General features: G+C 49.7%; 1 protein-coding gene across 2 annotated transcripts; it reads left to right on the forward strand.

The window, feature by feature from the left end:
- Positions 1-1,842: 1,842 nt before the first annotated feature.
- Positions 1,843-16,327, forward strand: VAMP8 (vesicle associated membrane protein 8). 2 transcript variants are annotated; one of them, XM_083629781.1, is made up of 3 exons: positions 1,843-2,115; positions 11,538-11,699; positions 14,955-16,327. In XM_083629781.1, the coding sequence occupies exons 1-3, from the start codon at positions 2,113-2,115 to the stop codon at positions 15,096-15,098; spliced, it is 309 nt and encodes a 102-aa protein (XP_083485907.1). In that variant the 5' UTR covers positions 1,843-2,112; the 3' UTR covers positions 15,099-16,327. The 2 variants fall into 2 exon arrangements, with proteins under 2 accessions (XP_083485907.1, XP_083485908.1); XM_083629782.1 differs by having other exon boundaries at positions 1,871-1,998.
- Positions 16,328-25,731: the final 9,404 nt, after the last annotated feature.

The raw sequence follows: 25,731 nt of genomic DNA on the forward strand, positions 1-25,731 counted from the left end.
TTCTCTCCCACTGAGGCAGCCAGAACCAAGGTTTAAACCACCTTGGACACTCCAGGACACTTACAAACAAGTTCAGAAGCACAGGGCCCAATACTGATCCTTGGAGAACCCCATTTCTTAATTTGTCCATTTATTTCTACTCTACACTTCCTCTTCTTCAACCAGTTATGATCCATAAGAGGATCTGCATTCTTATCCAAGGGGCCTTTGGTGAAGCACTTTACCAAAAATGTCAGTCTTCAAAGCCTGGTCTTCCTCATCCAGCCATTTCTGACTTTCAGGCAGCAGTATGCAGGAAAAGTGGAGTCTTCGCTATCCCTGGAGGCCTGCCACATTTTTGACCCAAGACCTTATACCAAAGAGCTCAGGTTGTGTTGACAGTTCTCCCTTCCACTCATTTTACCCTCAAAACAACAGCAAGTTAGGCTGACAGGTACCAGCTGGCTCCAGGCCACTAAGTGAGCTTTAGGATTGAGTGGGGATTTGAACTAGGGTCCCACTCCAGTCCTTGGCTTCTGGATCGCTATGGGATAGGGTGGAGGCTGCAGGGAGTTGAGGTCAGCTGGGTTCACATTACAGTGGTACCTCGGGTTACATACACTTACATAACCCGAGGTATAAGAACTTTGCTTCAGGATGAGAACAGAAATTGTGCTCTGGCAGCGCAGCGTCAGCAGGAGGCCCCATTAGCTAAAGTGGTGCTTCAGGTTAAGAACAGTTTCAGGTTAAGAACGGACCTCCGGAACGAATTAAGTACTTAACCCGAGGTACCACTGTATTGCCTTAGAGCACAATGAAGGTGACCCGTCCCTTCCTGCTAAGTTTCACATCTCTCTCCTCCCACCCCAGCACAGCTCCATGTCAGCCAGATTCCCTTCTGCTGGAGTTCACAATGGGGAGGCACTGAGGAGGAGGGTGGGGTGTCTTTACCCTTGACGGAGATTGTTAAGTTGTGGGTGAACATATCAGGCGACACAGCGATTCTTCAAACAGCTCTTGTTTATTCACAGGCAGGAACAGAACTGAACTGAAGGGTTCAGCCAGCCTGCTTATATAGAGCTCCAGTACAACGCAACTGTAACAACTTTCTAAAACTATCCAATCACTGAATGTCACTTTCAATCCCTTATTTGCATATGTGGACCTGAGTGAAAACTATCTACAGTATCCCCCTGCTGGCCCGGGGTGAGAACTTTAGTACGTAGCAGAGATGTTCACACCTTGGCCAACAGGGGCTAAAGAACTCCAGTCCAGTCTGAGAAACAACAAAACAGTCCCACTCCTGGGCCTCAGACAAGCTCTGCGCAGGTCTTTTCTTGAGATATAATGTTCTGCACCTCCTCCATTGCAAACTTCCAAGTGTAAAGACGTGTTAAAAGAGGCGGACCTAGGCTTTCTTGTGCCCTTGGCAAGGAGAGTGCGGACGGGGTGGGAAGGCTCCTAGCCACTCCAAGTCAGTATGGAGAGATTTCTGCACCCCCCTGAGCCTACGCCCTTGGCGGGGGCGAACGTAACCAACCCCTAGGTCAAAACAAACTAAAAAAATTAATTCCAGTAGCACCTTAAAACCAACTAAGTTTGTTACTGGTATGTGTGCATGCAAACGAAAGCTCATACCAATAACAAACTTAGTTGGTCTGAAGGTGCTACTGGAAGGATTTTTTAAATTTTGTTTCGACTACAGCAGACCAACACGGCTACCTCCCTGTAACTACAACCCCTAGATACATGGGTGTAGCCAAGATTTTTGTTGGGGGGCAGGCCTTTTGCTGGGGATGGCAGAACCTGAGTCTGCTATGTATTTTTACTGATTTTATTGATTTAGGGGGCAGGGAGGGGCAGCTGCCCCCCTTGGCAACGCCCAGGCCCATCGAGCCACGTCAAGGAAACACAAAGCAGCACCAGCCGCGGGGGTGGGGCTCCTCCCGGGGCCGCTCTCTCGGAAGGAGGCGCGGCGTCGGAGGAGAGGACCCGCCCCGGGCCACCTGAGACCAGAAGGTAGGCGGACAGGAAGGGGCGGCCGCCGGCGGGGAGCGAGAGAGAAGCAGGAAGTTTCGGGGAGCTCGCCGAGGACCGGGAAGCGGCTGCTCGGGGGACCCACTCGACGGGCTCATGGTGAGCTTTCCAGCCCCGCCGAGTTTGCTGCCTTCTCGCCGCCCCGTCCGGCGCCGCGCCTCGACGTGGCTCGGCCGGGGGCGCGGGGCGGGCGCTTGGCCAGCGGAGGGCGGGGGCTTCCTTTCCAGGCCGGGGCCGCGTCCCTGGACGTGGGCGCCCCCCCCCCCAGGGCGCTCGGGGTTCCCCCGGCTCTGGCGCGCCTTCCTTCCGCCCTCGGGCTCGGCCGGCGTCGAGGCGGCGCTCAGGGGCGCAGGGCAGGAGTGGTGGCGGCGGGGGGGTTTCGGAGGCACCGGGACGCGGCTCCGGCCCCCTCGGGAAACCTCTTTGCGGGGCTTGGCGCTCGCTCTTCCTGGTCTGGGCTGCTGGGGCGAGTTGGGCTCCTCCTTCCGGGCTTCTCCTCGAAACCTTTTCCGGCCTTTGCAGACGCCCTCTAGAAACCAAGAACGGGCACTTTTGCAAGCTCGAGCAACAGTTCGCGGCAGCCGGTGGCTCCCCGCGAGTCCCGCCCGCTCTTGATCTTCCCAACAAGCCTGGGAGAGGTGGAACTGGCCGCGGCTGAGCGGGGATCTGAACACCGCCCGCCTTGACCCCAAGCCGACACTTGAACCGCTGCAGCCAGATAGGAGCCAACTCCTAGGGGTTGTGGGGTCTTCGGCATCCCAATAAAATATCTGAGGGTCCAGCGCCCCCCAAAGTTGATGAGCCTTGCCTTCAAATAGTGCACCGTGTCATATGATCAATTATGCGGGGCAGGGATTACCTGCCCCCCCGCCCCATTTTTTATTCAAGTTGTCACCCCTGGCTGCAGCTTAGCGCTCTGGGGGGCACTGAAATCTTGCCCCCAAGGGGCCCCAAATGTCATCCAGTCCTACCCCCGCCAATGCCAGAAGCCCATCGCTGCTGGATCCGTGCTCAGAAACCTCTTAAGAAAGGAGAGTCCAGAGCCCATCCCACTGCTAGGATATTTCTTCTGTTAATCTCATCACTGAAACTTTATTATGCTGCTCTTTCGTCCTCTGGATTCTTCATACACCAGTCCAGCATTCTTGAGCCATAAGCCGTCCAGCTGTCAAATCCACGCTGTACAATTACAGCATATTCAATGCACATTTAAAGCACATGACTTCCTCCCGGAGAATCCTGGGAATGGTAGTTTCCTCCTCACAGAGCTGCCATTTCCAGCATCCTTTACAAACCACAGCTCCCAGAATTATCTGGGGGAAGTCATGCGCTTTAAATATATAGTGTGAGGGTTTATCCACACTTGCCTTTCCTCCAGGCAAGGTCTGCACTTTAAAGCTCTGTGTCTGAGCACCCACCCCCTTTTTTTTTTGCCCCAGAGCTTTCACCACAAAAACCCACTCTTTAAAGCTCGCTTGGAGCAAATGGCAATCTGTAGAAATCCTGAATTGACGTTTGCTCTGACTGAGTGCTAAAGAGCAAGATTTCACTGGGGCAAAAAAAGGAGAGAAAACATTCTGACACGGAGCATTTAAGTACGGATCTGTGCCTGGAAAGAGTGCGGCAAAAGGTAAGGGTGGATGAGCCCAGAATCGGTTTCTAGACTACATTTCCTGTCACCTCCACCCAAGTTTGATGATGGGACCGATGGGAGTTGTAGTCCAAAACATCTGCAGAGCATTTTGTTGGGAGAGGCTACCATGTTCAGTTCCAGCTTCTCATTACTCTTGACCTGCACTGGTTGCTCATTAGCTGTGTAGCGGTTTTTCTACATGGAAATAGCTTTTATGGTCTGTTATTGACTGTCATCACAACAGCTGTGTGAGGTCAGTGGGTTTCTTGTGCAAAAGTGAGTGATAGCAGAGAGTGTGTGCCTATCCCATGACTTGGGTGTGAGCCCAGGACTGCACTGGGTTTTGACCCTTCCTGGTGTAACCTCAGCCCTGTACCCCCTGAACTGTGCTGGGTCTTGCACGGAGGGTGCACTTAGCTGCCTCAGGGTGACTGTAGATGGTGGTGGTGTTTTCATTGTTCAGAGAAGGAAGCACAAGGTATAGCAGACCTGCCCTGGTCCAGACTTTTGGACTCCCGCTTTGCATTTCCTAGCAAACGGCTTCCAGGAATAGGTCTGAAGATAAGGCAGCTATTAATTCCAGCCCTGGCAGTGTGTGGGATGTTTTACTCCAGTTTTGATGTCAGAGCTGCCAAAAGAAGGTTTAAGGAAAAGCCCAGCTTCTTTGTTCTGTGGAATGTTGGATTTTGAAATGCTGGCTGTCCAGGAAAGCCAATCCTCAACCCTCTAAGGTCATCCTTGAACACAGTTTAGATCAGTGGATCTGAAACTTTTTCGGCCACAGCCCCCACGGCCACTGTATAGAGCCAGTGTGGTGTATAGAGCCAGTGTGGTGTAGTGGTTAAGAGCGGTGGACTCGTAATCTGGTGAACTGGGTTCGCGTCTCCGCTCCTCCACATGCAGCTGCTGGGCGACCTTGGGCCAGTCACACTTCTCTGAAGTCTCTCAGCCCCACTCACCTCACAGAGTGTTTGTTGTGGGGGAGGAAGGGAAGGGAGATTGTGAGCCGCTTTGAGACTCCTTCGGGTAGTGATAAAGCGGGATATCAAATCCAAACTCCTTCTCCTCCTCCCTTGGTTCCATAAACTCACCCCCAGTGCCCCTTACCCCTGTTGTTGGCACCCGTCTGTCTCTAGAGTCAAACCGTTAGAGAATGGCAGCGCCTGCTGTGGCTGGTAACCCATAACTGCTGCCTCCCATGTTGTTTCTGCTGCACTGAAACAGCACTGAAGTGACTTCTCTGGGGTGCAGGCCTGGGCAAGTGTATGGAGGTCCTAGGCTGTCCAGACAAGACCCCTGTCTTGGCCTCACTGATGTGGTCCAAAGGAAAGCAGAGCAAGACATTTGGCACCAGCTTGACTGCAGGAGTTTCTGGAAGGGGGCATACCAGGTGCCATCCGACCGTCTTAGGGACTCTACTCCAAATTTGCCTGCTACACATCACCAAAAAAAAAAAAAAATCAGAATGGAGGCTTGCACAACCCATGACCCCATAATAACATGATAAAATTCAAAACAATTAATTGCACATTTATTCAAAATTAGATTCTCTATGCCCTACCTTTAGCTGAATATATTACTGAATTTCTGTTACTGCTTGCTTGTATTTGTGGTTCTGTAAAAATTGACCTCGTTCAGACTCTAGCAGCTATAAGTAGAATGCTAGAGCACAGAGGGCCCCTCCAGATTGCTTTGTTTGTTTGGGGGGTGTACCATAACATGCCATTGACACAATCATTGTGCATTAGTGGTGTATTTATCCTGGACCATGCACACATCGTTCCACTTCCCCAGTGTTATTGTCTTATTGCTGTTGGGAGGTATCCTCTTGCACTATAGTCCAACAAAGGTGAGACAAAAAAAAGTAAACCAGAACATTTGTGGAATGAGGAGTTAAAGGATTTCAGCAGGAAGTTACAGGACATGCACTGACCAGAAATGAAGCAGTGTGTCCACCCTGAAACTGTTGGTAGGCTCAAACCATATTGAAAGTGGAACTGCTTATAACTGCCCCGATACCATCGCGAACACAAAGAATTATGAATGCAAATGGAAAAGTGCATCTGGAGCTGCCCAGAGACTATAATGAGTGAAGCCAAGCCTTTGAACCAACCCTGCAGGAGAGTAAAAATTGTGGGACCAAGAAAACCTGGGTATAGTTTACAAGGTTAAGAATATGACTGTGAAAGAATTAAACCCAATAGTCCTTTGTTCCTTGGCAGCCAAATTAAAGTATTAGAGCTTGCTTATGGAGTTCTGTTTACAAATCCTTAAGACAAATGGAATCAATCCTTTTTGCAAATGCATTTGGGAGTATACAATTTTCTAGTAAGGAAAAAAAATCACAGTTGTAGGTTTGGACATCTGTGTGGCGAAAAGGAGCCCCGAGTCAAAGGGTTTGGTGCTTGGAGCCTCTTTGGGGCAGTGAGTGAGGAAAAACATTTCAAGGCACGTAAGCGGTATGTGGATCTAGGCACATACCTTGGGGCATGGGAAGAGAAGACATGGCCCCCCAGACCCACAAACTGCCATTATGGAAGCTTAGAGGTGAAAGTCACCCCTAGTGAGATCACCCTTCCAACCTCTGGAACTGGAAGTGTGTCACAGAAGAGGCTTGGCATGCGCAGGGAGGAAGTTAAGTACCCCAACATCTAATCTAAGATCATGGCATCCATATTTCTCTGTGAATCTGAAGCTAAACTATGTAAAATAAAATCCCACCATACTGAGTAGAAATCACTGGAATCTTCCAGCCCTTTAGAGACCTGTAACGTACGTGCTGTTTTTTCCTGCAATAACCAATTTCCATATATTTTTATACCATAAGGATATAGACATATTTCTTTTAGTCATTTCCACTGTTGTGCTGTAAAAATCCTGACAGCTGACAGCATCCATGTCAAAATTTCCTTTTGGCAAAATGTCTTCATGGTATATTTCAACATATTTAGTAAGGATAATAGAGGATAAATTTTAATATGTGTTTTAATAATTTTTTATATCTCCTGAAAGATTTCATTTGAGAATACAGCAGCCTGTGGGCATTCCCACTAGAGACAGGAAAAGTCCCTTTATTCCCTTACTAATTTTTTGAGGAGTGATACATTGCCTGCCAGTAAAAATGTTTTTAGGTTAGCCAACACTTTCATGGAGAAGGCCAGATAGGCTAAAGCTTGGCATGAACTTAGGCTTGCAAGAGAGGTCAAAAATAATAAAAATATTTTTCCCCCATCTATGTTTGAAACAAGAGGAAGAACAAGCAGGTAGTAGGTCCTCTGTGTGTAAACAAAACAGAAATGCTACTGGGTGGCAGAAGCTGAAACTGCTCATCACCTGCTTTGCCTCTGTCTTCACTCAAAAAGAAAGCTGCGCCCAACCTGGTGGTGATATAATAAATGCTGCAGAGTGGTAGCTGCAGCCCAAGATAGGAAGAGGTGGTAAAGGAACACTTAGCTACTTTAAATTAATTCAAATCAAATCTCTAATGAGCTGCAGCCAAGGGTACTAAAGTAACTGCAGATGTGATCTCAGAGCCTCTGTCTATAATCAATGAGAATTTGTGGAGAGGAAGTGAGGTCCCTGTGGACTGGAGATACCGTATTTTTCGCCCTATAGGACGCACTTTTTCCCCTCCAAAAATGAAGGGGAAATCTGGGTGCGTCCTATGGGGCGAATGCAGGCTTTCGCTGAAGCTTGGAGAGCGAGAGGGGTCGGTGCGCACCGACCCCTCTCGCTCTCCAGGCTTCAGGAAGACATCCGCAGCCTAGGCAGCCCTGTGGGAGTTCCCGCAGGGCTGTCTAGGCTGCGGATAGTAGCCTGCTTCCCGGAGCGCCGGGCGCGCTGAAACCAGAGTGCCCAGCGCTTCGGGAACACATCCGCAGCCTAGGCAGCCCTGCCGGAGTTCCCCGCAAGGCTCCCCACGCTGTGGATAGCAGCCTGCCGCCCGGCGGGCAGGGCACCCTGAAGCAGAGCGCCCCGCTCTTTGATCAGAACGGTCTCCCTCGGGAGGCTGTGGACTCTCCTTCCTTCGTGATGCCAGGCTGTTGACTGCAGAGTGGCTCTGCTGGTTCTGGGGGATGCTTGGCATATTCTGCATTCCCAGTGGAAAGTATGTGACACTTCTGCTGGGGACTTGGCTCAAGACCTCTGGTGCCTTCCTGCACAGCATTCCTGCTTCTTCGCTGCAGCTTCTCCAGAAGCACTGACTTGGCAGCAGGCTCAGGGGCAGGTAGGATGGAGCACCGTTTGAGTGTCTCCCTGCTAACATCCTTAGATGTGTCTGGACCGTGAGCTGGAGTTCTTTGGTCTCCAGTTTTCAGGACTGATTTCAGAAGATACAGAATGGTTTCATGTGTTGAAGATGGCTGGTTGAAGCAGGGGTTTGCTGTCCTTAAGCTGTGGCATTTTTGCTCTTTGCTATAGAATTCACCACCAAACCTGGCTGTCCCCAAGCATTCTTGCCTACCACCAGGTGGTACAACCTGTTTTTAAAAGACATTCAGGCCAGTGAGATGTGGAAATCAAATTCCAGTTACTCTATGACATCTGAAATAAAATCTGTCCACATTTGTTTCATCTGACTTGGTACTAAATGGCTGCAGCCAATGTTAGCTGTACTCAGAGTAGGCCTATTGAAAGTAATGCACATGACTAAGCTCCACTAAGTTCTGTGGGTCCACTATAACTTGGTGGGATACAGCCCTAAAGCAGGACACTGATGATTCAGTCCCACAAGAAGTATATTGAAGGCAGCAATTACAGTTGGAAAAAATGAGCCTTGAATGATGTACCGTATTTTTCGCCCTATAGGACGCACTTTTCCCCCTCCAAAAATGAAGGGAAAATGTGTGTGCGTCTTATGGGGCGAATGCAGGCTTTCGCTGAAGCCTGGAGAGCGAGAGGGGTCAGTGCGCACCAACCACTCTCGCTCTCCAGGCTTCAGGAAGCTCTGCGCAGCCCTCGGGAGCCCGGCGCGAAGTCGCTGAAGAGTGCATCCAGGCTTTGCGCAGCTCTCTGCAAGCCTGGGGAGACCGGGGCGACTTCCCGCTGGGCTCTCTAGGCTTGCGGATAGCAGGCTGTTCTCGGGGCTGGGGTCGGGGGAAGCTCGGGCTTCCTCCGCGCCAGCCCCACGCCTGGGGGGGGGGGAAATAATTTTTTTTTCTTTATTCCCCCCCCCAAAAAAACTAGGTGCGTCCTATGGGGCGAAAAATACGGTAATATGCTTTTATTCCCTAAAATGGTTATTATTTTTTATATAAAAGTGACACAGTGGTTAATAGGAAAGGTGGCATCCTGAGTACATCTGCGATTTCCACACTGATCATTACAGGGTCTGTCGTAACTGTTCTTCTATACAATAGTAATGAAATAAAATAGAATCAGTAATTACCAGGTCAGTGGAGGCTGCCCATTGTATCTCTGCATTAGTTCAGAAGACATGTGTTGTAGTGTCCAGAAATTGTGGCCACGGTGACTGCACAGGAGCCAACCCGAGGGGCTGTGGGTGCTTGGGCACCCACAATAATATAATTATGGGGGCTGGGCACCCGCAAAGTCAGTGAGCAAAACCAGAGGGAGGCAGCCAACCAGCCTCTGCCGCTCTGCCTGAGAAAGAAGCAGTTCAGCCCCACCCTCTGCAGCCAGCAAGTGAGGCCCCCTTTTCCAGGGAGGTGGGGCTCAGATGCAGAGGCAGAATATCTGCCTCCATGTCTGAGCCCCTCCCCACGGAAAAGGGTGCCTTGCTGGCTGCGAGGAGGAGGAGGAGCATCTGACTCTGATAATTTCTGAGGAAACAACTCTGTGGAACTCTTGAGTGAATCTGGTGATACCGGGATTGCAACATCTGTGTGAATAAGGATGACGAATGGTTTCTCTTCCTTGAGACAACTGTTGTTTATCTGTTTGGCCTTGTCTAACACTCCTGGCATTTTAGTGAGGTTTCTAATAATGCTGAGTTCCTCCTGTGCTTTAATTAATATGAATAGTACATAATATAGCATAATTAATATATAATAAAGTACTTCTTCACATAGCGCATAGTTAAACTATGGGATTTGCTCCCACAAGGTGCAGTAATGGCCAGCAACTTGGATGGCTTTCAAAGAGGATTAGGCGAGCGATGGCTCCCAGTCACAATTCCTATGTTCTCCCCACTTTCAGAGGTAATGTTCCTCTGAATACTGGCCGCTGGGTTAGAGCGCTGTGGCGAGAGCGCTGTGGCAACCAGGTCCTGCTTGCAAGCTTTCCATTGGGGCATCTGGTTGACCAACTGAAAACAGGATGCTGGATTAGATGGGCCCAGTTCTTTGTTATGTTCTCATAATGTAGAAATACATTATGGTTTTAACAATCTTAATGTCACAGCACCTCTATGGTGCAAAAAGTTGCCCTCGAGGAAATGTGATGCTTGGGCTGAAGACAGCGGTGGAGCAAGCTGATCGGGCACCTGGGGTGGCGGGCATGCCCTGTGCCCATGGGCGGCGCGAGCCAGGGCAGGACACTCTGCGGGGCCTCCAAGGAGCCTGCCTGCTTCTTCCCACTCAGCCGCCCTACAGCTGAGGGGGAGGTGGCGGGCGGGCTGTTTGGGGCAGTGCAGAGTCTGTGGGCGCCCAAGCCGCCGCGTCACTCCCAGGCAGGCAGGATGAAAGTGGCCTCTCTTGTACGACCGAAGTCTGCTCTTTCTGATCAGACTTGGTTCCTATTTTCAGAGTGTGTCTTGGTGCAAGGCCAATGGATTAATTTGAGCTCTCTTCCTCTTTGGTCTGTTGGTTCTTGTTTTGCCCTTGCACAAGTGGCATTTGCATGAGCAGCGACTGTAGTGGCAAATTGTGTGCCCTGTTAAGAATAGGAGGAGAGCCTGGCTGATAGAGCAGGCCAAAGGGGGCCCATCTAGCCCAGCATCCTGTTCTTGCATTGGCCAACCAGATGGCCCAATGTGAAGACTGCAACCAGAACCTGAGTGCTACAGTCGTACTCTCGCCACTTCAGACTCCCAGGAACTGTCATTCTGCCTTGGACAGTGGAGGAAGCACGTTGCCATCATGGCTAGTAGCTGTTGATACCCTTATCCTATATTTATTTGTCTGGACCCCTTTTAAAGCCATATAAGGTGGTGACCATCATTGCATACTGCGGACTCTGTGATAAGTGCTACTTCTTTTTTTTGTCTGTCCATTTCATTAGATGATTTCTTTGGGTTCTAACAGAGTCTACTTTCTCCACACACTATGCATGATCTTATATGCCTCTGTCCTGTCCCCTGCCCCTTACTCACTTTTTTTTTTAGTCCTAACTAAAACTCCTAAAATATTGTTCCCTTTCCTCCTTGGGAAGTTAAATTTGCTCCAGCCCCCTGATCATCTGGTTGCCCCTTTCTTCACATTACCCAAGTCTACAATGTCCCTTTTGAGGTGTGGCAAACAGAGCTGTTTGCAGTATTCTAAGGGCAGTCAAACCATAGATATGTATAAAGGCATTGTGATATTGGCAGCTGTCCCCTGGATCAACCTTGCACAGTCTGTCAATGGAGGCAGTGATGGCTACCAACCTAGATGGCTTAAAAATAGGATTGGACAAATTCATGGAGGAGAGGGCTATCGATGGGTACTAGCCAGGATGACTGCTCTGCACCCACAGCTTCTGAAGACCAGTTGCTGGAAGCCACAGGAAGGGAGAGTTGCTCTTGTGCTTGGGTCCTGCTTGTGGGTTTCTCAAGTGCATTCTTGTTTATGTTTTGTGAGGGTTGTGCAGAAGACCTTTCCCGTCCCATATTTGTTGGTGTGTGGGACGCTGGGAGCTCCATTTGGATTTCCTTCTTCTGGTTGCCAACATCCATGGGTGACCCAGGTCTCCCATCCTAAGCCCCCTTCCTTCCTTCTCTTCCCTCCAGGAGGGTGGAAGCGCCCCCGGGATGGCAAGCGACAAGGTGAAGAACCTCCAGAATGAGGTGGAGGGTGTCAAGAACATCATGACGCAGAACGTGGAGCGTATGCTGGCAAGGGGAGAGAACCTGGACCACCTGCGCAACAAGACGGAGGACCTGGAAGCGACGGTAGGTTCTGAGACTTGTGCTCTGAGCAGAGTCAAAGGGGGTGAGGTTTTCACAGGAGGCCACCAAGCTCCTTTCATTGAAGAGTGGGGGGACTTGCCTAGTGACTCGGTAGAGAAGAGCAGAGTCCCCAAGCAGGCATTGGGGAAAGTGATGGTAGTTCCTAGAATCCCAAGGGTCATCTAGTTCAACCCTCTGCAATGCAGAAATCACAGTTAAAGAATCTCTGACAGATGGCCATCCAATCGCCGTTTCAAAACCAATGAAGGAGAGTCCACCATCTTCCGAGGGAGTCTGTTTTACTGTCAAACAGCTCTTACCATGAGAAAGTTATTCTTAATGTTTAGTTAGAATCCTTTCTTGTAATTTGGGTCCACTGGTCTGGGTCCTTTGTTCTGCACCAGCAGAAAACAATCTCACTCCATCTAACATGGGACAGCCCCTTAAATATTTGAAGATGGTTATTCCTGGTTATTGGGGGGTTGGACTCTTGGTCGCTTCCAACTCCACAATGTTATGATCCGATTCAATGTTCTTCTCTCCAGGCTAAACATACCCAACTCCCTTAACTGTTCCTCATAAGGTTTGATTTCTAGACCCTTGATCATCTTGGACACTCCCTCTGCACATGTTTCAGCTTGTCAATACAATTCTTAAACTGTGCTGTCAAGAATAGGACACAAACCTCCAAGTGAGATGTGACCAAGGCAGAGTAAAGTGGTACTCTTCCGTCCCTGGGCAGACTCACGTTAGGCTTGTGGTCTACTAAGACCCATAGATCCCTTTCACATGTACTACTGGCCAGCCTGGTGTCCCCCATCTTACATTTGTACATCTGGTTATCTCTGCTTGTGCCACATCTGCAAGTTTCCATTGGAAGGAAAGATGTTTTCCAGTTAGAAACACAGACCTGGGCCTAAGGACAGGGAACCTGTGGCTGTCTACGTTTTGCTGAGCTACAGCTCCCATAATCCCTGACCATTGGCCATGCTGCCTCAGGGTGATGGGAGGAGGCGCCTGGAGGGTGCAGACCCCCTGCCTTCAGCAAACTTGCTCTGAGCTTGAGTGCTTCAGCTTGAAGGGGAAGTTGCTCATGGGTAGAGCAGGGGCTTTTTCAACATTGCTGGGGCTCTGCCAATAGTGCCATCAAAACCATAAGGTGTGACTTGGTATGATCCTCTGGTTTTCCACACTAGTTCAAGGATGTTGCAAGTGGCAAGCATGTTCTAACTCTATAGGTGTATTTAGACGTGTGTTTGTAGCCCACTGTACAGCCAACGGAGGCATTCTTTGCATTCACAGTGTTTCTGCTGCAAATTGAAACTCCTTCTCCTTATCCACGGATAACAGTGCCTCAGTCCAACCACTGCTCAGAATTCAGAGCGGGCGAAATGTTTAGCTTCTTTGGCTTTCAAGTGTGATTTTTCCCTGCAAGTAGCTTGTTGGGACGGGGTCTTAAATCCCTCCTTACTGCAGAGAGGGACTTGCACCCAGCACATTTTCTTTCCAGCTGCTCTGAAAATAACATGCAGGTTTTCTCCATGGTGCGCAGCTGATCCCAGTTGTCCTTTTATCATTGCCAACTTGGGCTCTTCTAAACCGAGGTCTCCTCTGACTCAAAAGTCAGAATCCGGCACAATTTGGTCTGCGTTAGCCGTGTGACCAGCCTATGGGTGCTGAGGCAGAGGGTGGGCGAGGCGCATGGCCCAGCTCCTTTCAGGCAGCGCACCAGAGGTTCTGTGTCTAAGGAGCATAGTGGACAGGGTGGAGCTGTTTGTAGTGTGGCTGATTAATCCCTGAGAGCCCAGGAAGGCCCGAACCACCCTCTGCCCTTTATTCTACCTTTGGTATTTACAACTTGCTAAGCTGTTTCCTGGAATGAGGCGGAGCAGTTGGCCCTACCACCTAAGACTAGCGCACAGGAATGTGCAAGGTTTTAGCTGACTTTTGAATCTGTCACCTGGGTTTGGTGGCTGGAAAGTTGCTCAGCAGCCTTAATTGGGGGTACCTGATCGAAACAGGGGGCCATGAGCTGCCATTATCATCATCATCATCATCATTATTATTATTATTATTATTATTATTATTAATTTCAATTTATTATCCAGCCCTTCAACAAATGCTCCCAGGATGGGTAATACAACAGTAGAATAAAAATATTAACTATAAAATATTTACAGAATTCCAGAGACACTTTCAACACAGAGACGCACTTGCTAATTATTATTTTATTGGCATTTTTATCCCGGTTTTCAACACACACAAAAAGTGCTCTCAAGCTCAGCTTACAAATATAAACGAGAAGATTGCCTCAGGCTTACAACCCAAAAGGAAATAGGTCGAGGGGAGGGGGAAACAAGCACTAATCCTTAGTTTTGGAGGTCTTGAGCAGCAGGAATGAAAAGAATTTGGAGCAGAGCCAAGCGTTTGGCGGTCTCTTAGCAGAGCTGCTGGAGAGGCCCTGCAGTTCCATTCCTGGTGGAATGGCTGCTGTAGATGGCCTGACAGAGCTGCAGAAGATGCAAACAGCACATAGACTACTGCCATGCATTGTGTGTTGGGCTGCCTTGGATGACTGGAAACCACAGCTAGGTGGCCACTTTAATAACTGGGATTAGGCATTCTGAACCCATCACAATGATTATAGCCTGGCTGCCAGTCCATTTCTGTGCCAAATTTATAACTGCTGGGTTTGACCTGTATTGGGACCCCAGTACCATGCTAGAGAACATTAGGAAAGGAACTGAAAATAAAACTGCTGGTAACTTGATGCAGTTACACAAATCTGTTGTACAACTGCATTTGGAATACTATGTTCACTTCTGGTTGCCTTTCCTCAAAAAAGGGTTTTGCGGAGTTTGGAAAGCTCCAGGAAAAGGCAAGCAACTGATCAAGGGAATGGAGTGACTCCCCTGGGGGATTGCAGTGTTTGGGACTTCTAAGTTGAGCAAAAAGGTGACAGGATAGAATTGTATAAATGATGCATAGCATGGAGGAAGGTTGTCCTCCGTCTCTCATGGCGCTGTAACTGGCATCTGGAGAGTGCTGCTGTTTCCCACAGGCACCTAATTGGCCACTGTGAGAAATGGATGCTTCACTAGATGGGCCATGGCCTGATCCAGCAGGACTCATCTCACGTTCTTAATTCTTGTTTGTTTTTTGTGAGGAGACCTTTCCCGTCCCACATTGGTTGGTGTGTGGCTGAGGGGGTCTCTCTCCTCCTGTGTTCACAGCTCTCTCTCTCTCTCTCCATTGTAGTCGGAACACTTCAAGACAACCTCACAGAAGGTGGCACGCAAGTACTGGTGGAAGAATGCCAAGATGATCATCATCATCTGCATCATTGTGGCCATCATCCTGATCTTGATCATTCTCTTTGCTACGGGTGTCATCCCAACCTAACTCTCTTCCTCCTGGCATTGGATCTTCTCGGCTCACTCCAACTCTGGCTCCTGTCTGCCACTGCTTCTCTTAGTCCTCAAAATTACTAACGGAACCACCAGGCCCTTGGCTGAGCACAGCTGTCAGGGGTCCTTGACTTCTCCTTCAGAACACACAAACACACTCCCCTCCCTAGACTGCCCTTTCCTTCCTCACCAGCTCCTCCTCTCTTTAGCCTCAGGGCAATAAGAATCTCTGCCACCAGACCTTAAGAGCTTCGTTTCCACACTCCCTAAGTTTCCAAACAAACCCCCCACTCCAGCCTGCAGATACTGGTGCCAACAACTGTTTGCGATGCAATTCCTGTTACCTGTGCCTGGCAGCTGCTAAGATTCCCTTCCTCTCTCCTGCTCCCTGGAGGGTTCTGATTCCCAAAGTGCCTTTAGCTGCTCCTTCCCAAGCAGCCTCTTTGAGGGACCTGGCTGGGTCACTTCCATCTTAATTAGGTGACAGTGTTGACAAGCTTTGCTTGGGGGAAAGGATCAGCGTTCCCTGTTGGCCAGAATGGGTTTGGGGAGCCCCATAAGCCCTATGGGGGATGCTCCTTGTATAGAGGTTTTCTTGGTAATTAATGTTTGGGGTGGGGAAATGTCTGTATTCTCCTTTAAAGGCAGGGATGGGCATTGTCCAGGCATCCAAGTCTCCTGTGAACACTTTGGAGAGGAGACGTTTGTCCATAAGTGGCTTTTAAAAAAACCCAAAACTATGAGGCAGGTTTGTTTGTTTTTTAAAGGTGCTCTAAGTTTCTGCTTCATTCACTGTTGTGTATTTAGTTCCCTTTGGCAGCCTTTGCCAATCAAGTACCCTCCAGGTGTTTTAGGTTACAACTCCCATCACTACTTCGGCTGGTACGGGTTTGTGGTCCAAAAGATCTGGAGAATGCCCGGTTGGCCAAGGCTGCCTTAGACCTTGATTCTGAGACAGGCCTTTCTCCTGGGGTGTGCCACCCTGAATGGCAGAGCATGGGAGCCTGCTTCTCTGCCCCTGTTCCTCTGCCTGCCCTGGCCCTGCACTCCAGGCCTTCTGCCTGCCTGTGGCCTTTCCTGATCAAGTTCCTTGGATCTTTGCAGGGTCTCCGCTGTAGCTGATGGTTTTGTTTTTTGTTGTTTCTCCCTGAATACACAGATTTGCTCACTGTAATAAATGTATTTATAAGTAATTGGCTAATACAGAAATCCGTTTAGAAGAAACTTGCCTCTGTGACTCATTTCATAGCACTGTGGGATGGAGCTTGGGGCTGACAGAAAAGGAGAGGAAGCTGTGTAGGCCTGTAAGAAAAAAGTGTGTGTGTGTAATTTTTGTGTGTGTCATGGGAAAAAGAAAGTACACCCTCTTTGAATTCTGTGGTTTTACATATGTGGACGTAATAACAACCAGCTGTTCCTTAGCAGGTCTTAGGTAAATACAACCTCTGATGAACAACAACAAATGACATTACACCACGTCATGATTTATTTGAGAGACATAAATCCAAAATAGAGAAGCCATGTGTGAAAAACTAAGCACACCTTATGATTCAGCAGCTTGTAGAACCACCTTTAGCAGCAATAGCTTAAAGTTATTGTTTTCTGTATGACTTTATCAGTCTCTCACATTGTTGTGGAGGACTTTTCTCACTTTTGGAGATTTGAACACTGGTCTCCTAGGTCTTAGTCCAACCCACTAACCCAGTGTTTCTGGATCTTGGGTCCCCAGCTAGTTGTTTGACTACAACTCCTATCATCCCTAGTTAGCAGGACCAGTGGTCAGGGATGATGGGAGTTGTAGCCAAACAACAGCTGGTGGCCCAAGATCCAGAAACACTGCTCTAACCTCTACACCACATTGGCTCTCAGATCCCAAAATCTGTATTAGAGCCAGTGCTTTTTCTTTTTCTTCTGAAAATAGTGTGCTAGCTTTTGTCTACTGCAGAACACTTCATTGGGCTTGTTCAGGGGAGGGGGCAGGCCCAGAGGCTTAGAGACTATTTTAGTTAAGCCATATATAAATTGTTTAAATCAATCAATAAACACACACACCACGCCAAACTTCCCAGTTTTCACTATGTATATCAACAGTTAGTGAATTCCGCCTTGTGTCCAAACTGGAATGGGTCCTGCGTGTGGCAGTTGTATCTGTGTCTCTCATGTATGTGCACTCATCTTTGGGTTTACTTATTGCTGTAGGAATTCTAAGGTCATTCTCATATATATATATATATATATATATATATATATATATAATGCTCATAAATGTACAAGGCAAACACATACCATATTTTTTCGCTCCATAAGACACACTTTTTTCCTCCTAAAAAGTAAGGAGAAATGTGTGTGCGTCTCATGGAGCGAATGCAGGCTGCGCAGCTATCACTGAAGCCAGAAGAGCAAGAGCAAGAGCTGTGCAGCGTCTCTTGTTCTGCCGGCTTCTTGGCGAAGCAGGAGGAGGAACAGAATGGAGCCCTTACACGGAGCCCCTTCCGTTCCTCCTCCCACTTCGCTGAAGAGGCGTTGCACAGCTTTTGCTGAAGCCAGCACAGCAAGAGCAAGAGGCTCCCTTCCGTCCCTCATCCTGCTTTGCTGAGAAGCCAGCACAACTAGAGGCGCTGTGCAGCTCTCCCTCTTGCTGTGCTGGCTTCAGAGATAGCTGCGCAGCTTGCTCTAACTTTTCCAGGAGGTGGGAGAAGGGACGGAGGGCAGTCCGTCAGTCCCTTCTCCCACCTCCCGGAAAAGCCAGCAAGAGCCACTCTGTATCTTTAGAGAGCCGTGCCAAGCAAGCGTGTCTGCAGTTCTTGCTGGCTTTTCTTGTTTTCCTCCTCTAAAAACTAGGTGCGTCTTATGGTCGGGTGCGTCTTATAGAGTGAAAAATATAGTGTGTGTGTGTATAGACCATGTGTCTGAAATAGTACAGGAGAACAATCCTGAGCCATTTTGACTCTCCCAAATTGACCTCAAATATTTCTCTGCAAGGAGGAAGGAAATGGGAAAAGCTTTCTAGTTGCCTTTGGACTGTAGGGGCTCACACCTCCCTGTAAATACAGTCTGGTAAGTATCTGTTAAGCTGAGCACACTATCGATATGTGTAAAAGATTAAGGAACTATTTACCATCTCAAAAGAATGGCCAGGCTACCCAGAAAAGGCAATCAAGGTATTATCAGGTATCCTGGCTGACAGGACTGACTCAACACTCAAATTTCTGCTGGGGACCACCTCTTTCTGTTATGTATGTATGATGTTTTGGGGGATGGGCTAGAGTTCAGGGTAGGCAATTTCAAAAGTCTATATAAGAGCTTGCACAGCAATGTTCTGAGTTCCTCTCCTTCCCTGTGGGGGGGGGGGAGTGGGGGACCCTGTTGCAACAGTTTAATAAAGATCAGGCTTACTAGCCACTTTGCTTCTCAATATTCTCTGGTTGGCCTCTGTGATTTTCTCCTATAGACAGAGAACCTACATAAGGACTCTATATCGGCTCTTGGATATCCCGTAAGGGAAAGGGAGCTGTATTTTTCTTACAACACTTATGTTTTCCCATCAAATTGCGATGTTGAGCATGCTAGGCATTCAGGGGCTTGTTTTTTAAATGCAGAATTTGGAAACATCTCAAATGTAATACAAAGGATAATGGTTTGGGGAACAAATTCCTGCATTGGCTAACTTAAAAGGACAGCAGTGCCCCCTGCTGTCCAGAATGAAAACTCCAAGGAAATGGTTTCTGAAAAAAACATTGTGAGGATGGTTTAAAGTACCGGTACTAAATGAGAGTGTTTCTATGTTAGCATTCTAGGCAGGAGTGAATAATGTTTTGTGTTTGTGTCAATAGCTTTCTTAAACTGAACTGCCAATGAAAAACGTCATAATGTTGGGGTTTTTTAAAATGTGGGTGTTTTAGAAATCAAAATTTGAAATGGGTTTCTGTAGGGGGAGGCCAGTGCTTTTTTTCCTGGGGGTACTCAAGGGTATGTAGTACTGGCAGTTTTTTGTGCATTGTTTTTTTCAAATGTTAGAAGTGCAGCACTTAACTGTAACAACTTCATGCTGAGCACCAATATCTTTTTTTCTATTAAAAAGAAAACCACTTGGGAGGACCATGGTTTGAAACCATGTCATCTAAAGCAGCCTTCTGCACGATGCTGGCTGGAACCAATGGGAGTTTTATTCCAAAACATCTGAAGAACATCATGTTGCGAATGAAAGAATTAAAGGGGGGAAATTCTTGTTTTCAAAGCTGTGAACTTACACTTGCATCTTAGTCTTCTGACTGTAAAAGCTTTTTGGTAAAGTAGAACACAGACTGAGGTTGGGTTTTGGTTAGGGCATTCTTTCCTTTTAAAGAAAAGTACTAGATTTTGTTTTGCCTTTCCTGGTTGCTTTGAAGATTCCCACCACCACCACCACTGCCTAATGAAAACTGGGTGGGTCATGTGCAGTTGAGAAATAAGCAGGGAATGGGGTCTTGCCCAACTTGTAAACAACTTGTGTTTGCTTTGGCTTAATGATTGTCTGTGGTCCAAAGCAGGACCCTGCTCACTCGAGTCAATCTGTTTAGGACCATGCTGATTTACTTCTGACAGATTCAGCCTTTATCTCAGTTGCAGATTCTCTCTGTGTACAAAAGATTGCTGGCTTAGTCCTTGAAATTACCCAGTTAAAGAATCTGAGGTTTCAGAGTTGGGAAATGCTCTTCTCTGCCAGAGAGCTTGGAGAGGTGTGGATTGCGTGGCGAGTTCCCGCCCCCCACCAAGATAAATAAACACACGAGACACCATAATTAAGGTTAATTGGGCGAATTAGGCCACAACTTTATTGAATTCAGGAATGAGAGGCATTGGCTTAGGCATTGGTCCTATCGACTATCCGGCTCCAGCCCATTTGCTGGAGACACGGGGAAGGGTTAACACTAATCGGGGGAGTCTCCCGCCGAGGCACGTCGACTAGGAGCTCCCCCGGGTCACCGCTCTGGGGCGTGCCTTTGGCCCACACCTCCATAGGCTTCGGACAGGGCCACGCCCCCGGAGTCCTTTAATGGACCACCCTTCGTTCACTGGGGGGAGGTGATGGCGTTCCTCCCCCCCCACACATCCTCTTAACCCCTTCTTACCAATGCCTACCGCCAATGCCGAAGAGTTGTGACGAGTTGCTACGAGGTAGGCGAAAAACCAAAAGGCTGTAAATTGCCAATTGGGAAAAATTCCTACCATGCCCCTTGCGGCGACAGACCGAAGTCCATAGCAAAGTCAGACCTACCTAAAGCCCAACTAAAGGGAGGGAGGGTGGGAAAACGTGGGGGCTAGCCGGAGAAGAGAGGGCGAGCCCCCTCTGCTCCGGCCCTAAATAGGGCAAGCCACGCCCCCCCAGCCAGCCGATTGGCTGGCTGGGAGGCGTGGACGTTGGGATTCCCCTGTTCTCGCGGGGGCTGAAACCAGCCCCCGCTCACGTGGGGAGGGCGTGATGCCCGCAACCCCACCTCCTGGGGCAGGCCTGGAAGTGGCTTTGCGTGGCGAGTTCCCGCCCCCCACCAAGATAAATAAACACACGAGACACCATAATTAAGGTTAATTGGGCGAATTAGGCCACAACTTTATTGAATTCAGGAATGAGAGGCATTGGCTTAGGCATTGGTCCTATCGACTATCCGGCTCCAGCCCATTTGCTGGAGACACGGGGAAGGGTTAACACTAATCGGGGGAGTCTCCCGCCGAGGCACGTCGACTAGGAGCTCCCCCGGGTCACCGCTCTGGGGCGTGCCTTTGGCCCACACCTCCATAGGCTTCGGACAGGGCCACGCCCCCGGAGTCCTTTAATGGACCACCCTTCGTTCACTGGGGGGAGGTGATGGCGTTCCTCCCCCCCCACACATCCTCTTAACCCCTTCTTACCAATGCCTACCGCCACCGAGCAGTCGCTCGCCGCCAATACTCTCATGCCTGAATCCAATCCCTTATTCCCTTTGCAATATCCATCAGCCAAACATCGTTACCAGCATCCGAAAGATGCACGCCATCATACCGGTAGAGGGCCTCATGATTGAAGCGAATGCCCGGGTGGCCAATGTGCCTTCCACCCAGGGCTGCCACTCTACGCACCACCGCCCGATCCAAGGCTTTCCTAGCCCTATTCATAGCTATCGGGCACCTGCAGTCTCTCCAAACCCGCCTCTCCATCAGCGAGGCCCAAATAATTGTGACCTTCGGGTAAGCGGCCTTCAGCTCCTCGAAGTCGCTAAAAATATGCCACTGCAAATCCACTGCCTTCCTGTAGGCTAGGTCATTTCCCCCCAATTGTATCAGTAAAGCGTCTGGGGGGCCCTCTACTGCTGCTCTGGTCTTAATTGCGGGCAGCATCTCGGCCCAGCGCATTCCCCTCCGGGAGACCCAGGAAATGGTGACGTCAGGTGGTAAGCCCAAGCGCGGCCCGAGACCGGAATTGATGGCGCGTACCCTGGCCCAATGCACAATACTGTGCCCGACAATCCAGACGCGCACCCCCTTATCACCTGTAGGAAATCGAAAGAACAGGGCATGGTCAGTCACCGTCACAAATTCTTTCTCAAATAGCGCTTGTACGCGTCAGATTTCCAGCGACCTAAGTCCCTAATCCTTTCAGTCGTCAGACCCAGGTGCATTGCCGTGGTGGCTGCTCCTATCCTGAAAGAGTGTGATGCATAATCTGCTGCGGGGATGCCGCATGCTGCCAGTGCTAAGCGCATAACCCGAGTGAACTGGTGACGCGTCAAAGGTAAACCATCTGCGTGGATCAATAGAGGCCCTGCCGAGTTGGCCCTCAGGGATAAGAAGCGCCTTGTGTCTTTTACTGGACATGGGCCAGGACTATCGGTGGCCATAAGCTGAACAAGAGCCCCCCTCCCGTACTGGTCTGTTTTAGAGCTGCGTATCCGTATTACCAGGTCCTCCCGTGACAGGGTAACATCGCTTAAAAGCAAGCCCCGGGAGAAACCGTGCCGACCCACTTCATAAACTACCTCACCCACGCGCAGAGCTCCAAAAAAGGCAATGGAGTAAGCTGCTGAAAATAAGCGCGCCTCATACTTTGACCAGCATACTGTTCGCAATTTTTTATGGATTTGGGAAAGGATGTCGAAAGATATTGGTCTTCTCATATCGCAGTTTGGGGGCTGTAGCCTGCGCCAACCCTCTAACGTCCTTCGTATAATGAAATCGTCACAAGGATCTGTGGAAAATACCGCCTTGCAAAAGAATGAAATAGCTGCGGCTTGAAGGTTGAGGGTTCTAGGGGCGCGGCCCAAGCGTCTCAGGTAAACTAGGTAAGATAGCACCTCAGGCTTGACGGGAGGGGCATTGTTTCTAATGGCGGGGGTTTTGTTGCGGAATTTTAAAAAATCCGACCACGCCTTCTTATACGATCTCAAAGTGGAAGGTGCCAATGAGGCCATTACTCCCTGAATCACTTCCGGCTCCCAGGACTCTGGTCCCCACGCCTCTGGTCCCCGAGACTCCACAGATGTTCCGGGAACGGCTGAGGCAGCAGCTCTGCATCCGGTGCTAACGAGCGGAAGCGGTCCATCTGAAAGCGAGATAGGGCGTCTGCAATGTCATTATTTACACCAGGCACAAATTTTGCAGAGAAGTGTATGTTGAGCTCTAAACACCGGAGAACGAAGGAACGCAGGAGGACGCCTACCCTTGGTGACCGTGCGACCTGCCTGGAAAGTACCGCCACTACGGCCTGGTTGTCGGTGTGGAAGCATACCCTATGGTTACTAAAGGTTTCAGGCCACAAGTGCACCGCCACTACAATCGGAAAGAATTCCAGGAAGGTTAAGTCTCTGGTAATGGGGCCCCCTTGCCAGGCGGCGGGCCAGCGCTGAGCGCACCATTGGCCCCTAAAGTAAACACCAAACCCCAGAGAGCCAGAAGCATCCGAATGGACCTGGAAGTCAACCTGCAGCGACAAGTTGTCCTGCCACAGGGAAATGCCGTTGTAGTTCTGCAAGAACTTCAACCAGACTTCCAGGTCGGACTTCACTTCCTTGGATAGCCGAACCCTATGATGAGGGGAACGCAGTCCCGCTGACAACTTTGCGAGGTGGCCGCAGAATGGGCGGCCAGGGGAAACCACGCGGCAAGCAAAATTTAAGTGTCCTAACAGTGACTGGATTTGCCTGAGTGTAACTTTTCTAAGGGGGAGCAGCTGCCGAATAAGGCCACCAAGCGCGATGAGTTTTTCCCTGGGAAGTTTTGAGGTCTGAGCGACAGTGTCCAGCTCGATACCTAAGTAAACCATTGTCGTAGCTGGACCCTCCGTTTTGTCGGCGGCTAGAGGAACCCCCAGTTCCCCCGCTAATGATGTAAAGGCTTCAAGGAGCTCTGAACACTTAAGCCTGCTATCAGCCACGAGGATAAAGTCGTCCAGATAGTGCGACACGCCCTCAGCGCCGGTTCTAAAGCGAAGCGCCCAGTCCAGGAAAGTGCTGAATGCCTCAAAGGCTGCGCATGCCACAGAGCAGCCCATGGGCATTGCCTTGTCCACAAAATACGCCCCTTCAAATTTGAAGCCAAGCCACCGGAAATCTTCTGGATGAACTGGCAGGAGTCTAAAGGCCGACTCAATGTCACATTTTGCCAGCAACGCCCCCCTGCCGAACTTGCGTATGAGCTGTACCGCTTGGTCAAACGTGGCATATCTTACTGTGCAGAGTTCCTGCGGTATCGCATCATTGACGGACCCCCCCTTTGGGTAGGAAAGGTTATGAATCATGCGATACTCACCGGGCGCTTTTTTGGGGACTATGCCTAACGGGGATATATGGAGGCCTTCAATTGGAGGGACTAGGAAGGGGCCGGCTACCCTTCCTGCTTTAATTTCCTTACTAATTTTCCTTTGGGCAACCTCGGGCATCTCCCTCACGGATTTTTGGTTTGGAGGATCACCTGAATTGGGGGGAAAGGCTACTGGAATCCTGAAACCGGTACTAAAGCCTTCCCATAAATACTCTGCTGCAGTCCTATTAGGGTAATGGTCTAAAAGGTTTTTTAACGGGGCCAACTTGATGGGTGACCAGGCTAGGCCCAGACTGAAATTACTGCCTGCTTCCCTGGGGTCCAAATGGCGCTCCGTGGCCACCTCTAGGTCCCTGATTGTAGGCACCTCTCCCACCCCGAAAGGGCTGCCTCCCTTTAATGCAGGCAGTGGCTGGGTGGTTGCCAAAACATTTTTCGCACTCGTGGCTGTACTTACAGACAGCCCGTGCACAAACCCCCTTGTTGTACTCCCAACACAGTCGCCTCTGCTTCGCAGCGGTCTTCCAAGATTTTGACGACTCCTGGTGCTTCTTATCCACGAAGGGACCCACGTGCTCCGACCAAAAATTTAGGTCCCTCAGATCCCAGCGCGTGGACGACAACAGTGACGCATTTCTGCGGAAATCTTCATCATAATTTAGAGCAGCCATATCTCCCGCTAAATCGCGTGCCCTCCTAACATGGGCCAGGTACGCAATCAAGTGCATCGCCCTCTTTGGATAAGCAGCACTGACGACACCCATAAACACCTGGAACCCGTCCAGCCAATTGTCAAAAGTTCGCTCAGCTCTAGGTGTTCTGTACCTGCGTTTACCATACGTGCGCCTCTTCTCCCCCTTACCCGTTAGCTTTGCTGGAGGTAACAGTCTAAACATATCTACAAAGTCCCCATTGAGGATCTTATTCCTCTTTCTCTCCGATAAATGAGTGCCTACAATGACATCCGTAGACAGATTAGTGGATGTTTTAACATCCTGAACCAATGCGCCATCCTTCCATTCGAGGGTCCCGTTAAAGGATTTCCTGTAGGAGTTGGCCCTTCTCTCATGCACCCATAAAGGAAGACCCACAGAATCCTCCCCGTGGCCCCAGTATTCCTCCCTAGGAGCATCGCTATCCGAATCGGAAGAAGAGGAGGTACCTGAATCATGCTCTGAGTCCGAATGCCTGCTCTTCTTACTCTTCTTTGAGGTGTGTTTTCTCTTCTCCTTCCTCTTCCCTGGCTGGCCCTCTGGCATGGCTTGATCCGGTACGGTGATTGCCTGTGCAGCTCGCGGCCCCTGGGCTTCCTCATCGGAAGAGGAACTTGAGGCAACCTCGACTGGTGCCGCCTGCGGTGGCGGGTTCTGAAAGAGACTCGGAACACCTGGATCCTTTTGCAGGTTAGTAGCCCCAGGACAATGAACGCAAGCCTTACCCTTTTTTCCACCCCTCTGGCCCCCTTTTGCCTTGCCTGGGGCGGCCGACTGTGCTCGGGTATTCCTTTTAGGCCGCGGTGTTGACTCCTTGGCTGCACTCAGCGCTGCCACAGTGGCTGCAGAAGTGCCGGGAAGTTGCACCTCATTGAGTTGTGTATCCGGGATGAAGTCCTGTGTGAATGCTCTTGGTACCTCTGGTACAGATACCGCCGCCACTGGTGCCGCTGACATCGGTGCCACTGGTGCCAGTGGTGCCCCTGCCACTGGTGCTGCCGGTGTTGCTGCCACTTGTCCTGACGACCTGTGCCTATAGAAATCCTGAAAAGCCGTGAAAAACTCTGCCAGGGCTTGAGGGTTACTTGGGATTACAAAGGGTTGGGGCTCCTCCTGATTCCCCTGAGGCCCCCCGGATGCGGT

The sequence above is a fragment of the Podarcis filfolensis genome, assembly GCF_964270895.1.
Source record: "Podarcis filfolensis genome assembly, chromosome: 8".
Taxonomy (NCBI): Eukaryota; Metazoa; Chordata; class Lepidosauria; order Squamata; family Lacertidae; genus Podarcis; species Podarcis filfolensis.

Bases quoted from the DNA above. Each gene is read 5' to 3' on its own strand.
- VAMP8 (XM_083629781.1), top strand. The intron at 11,700-14,954 runs GTAGGTTCTGAG...TCTCCATTGTAG, and splicing joins CGGAGGACCTGGAAGCGACG to TCGGAACACTTCAAGACAAC.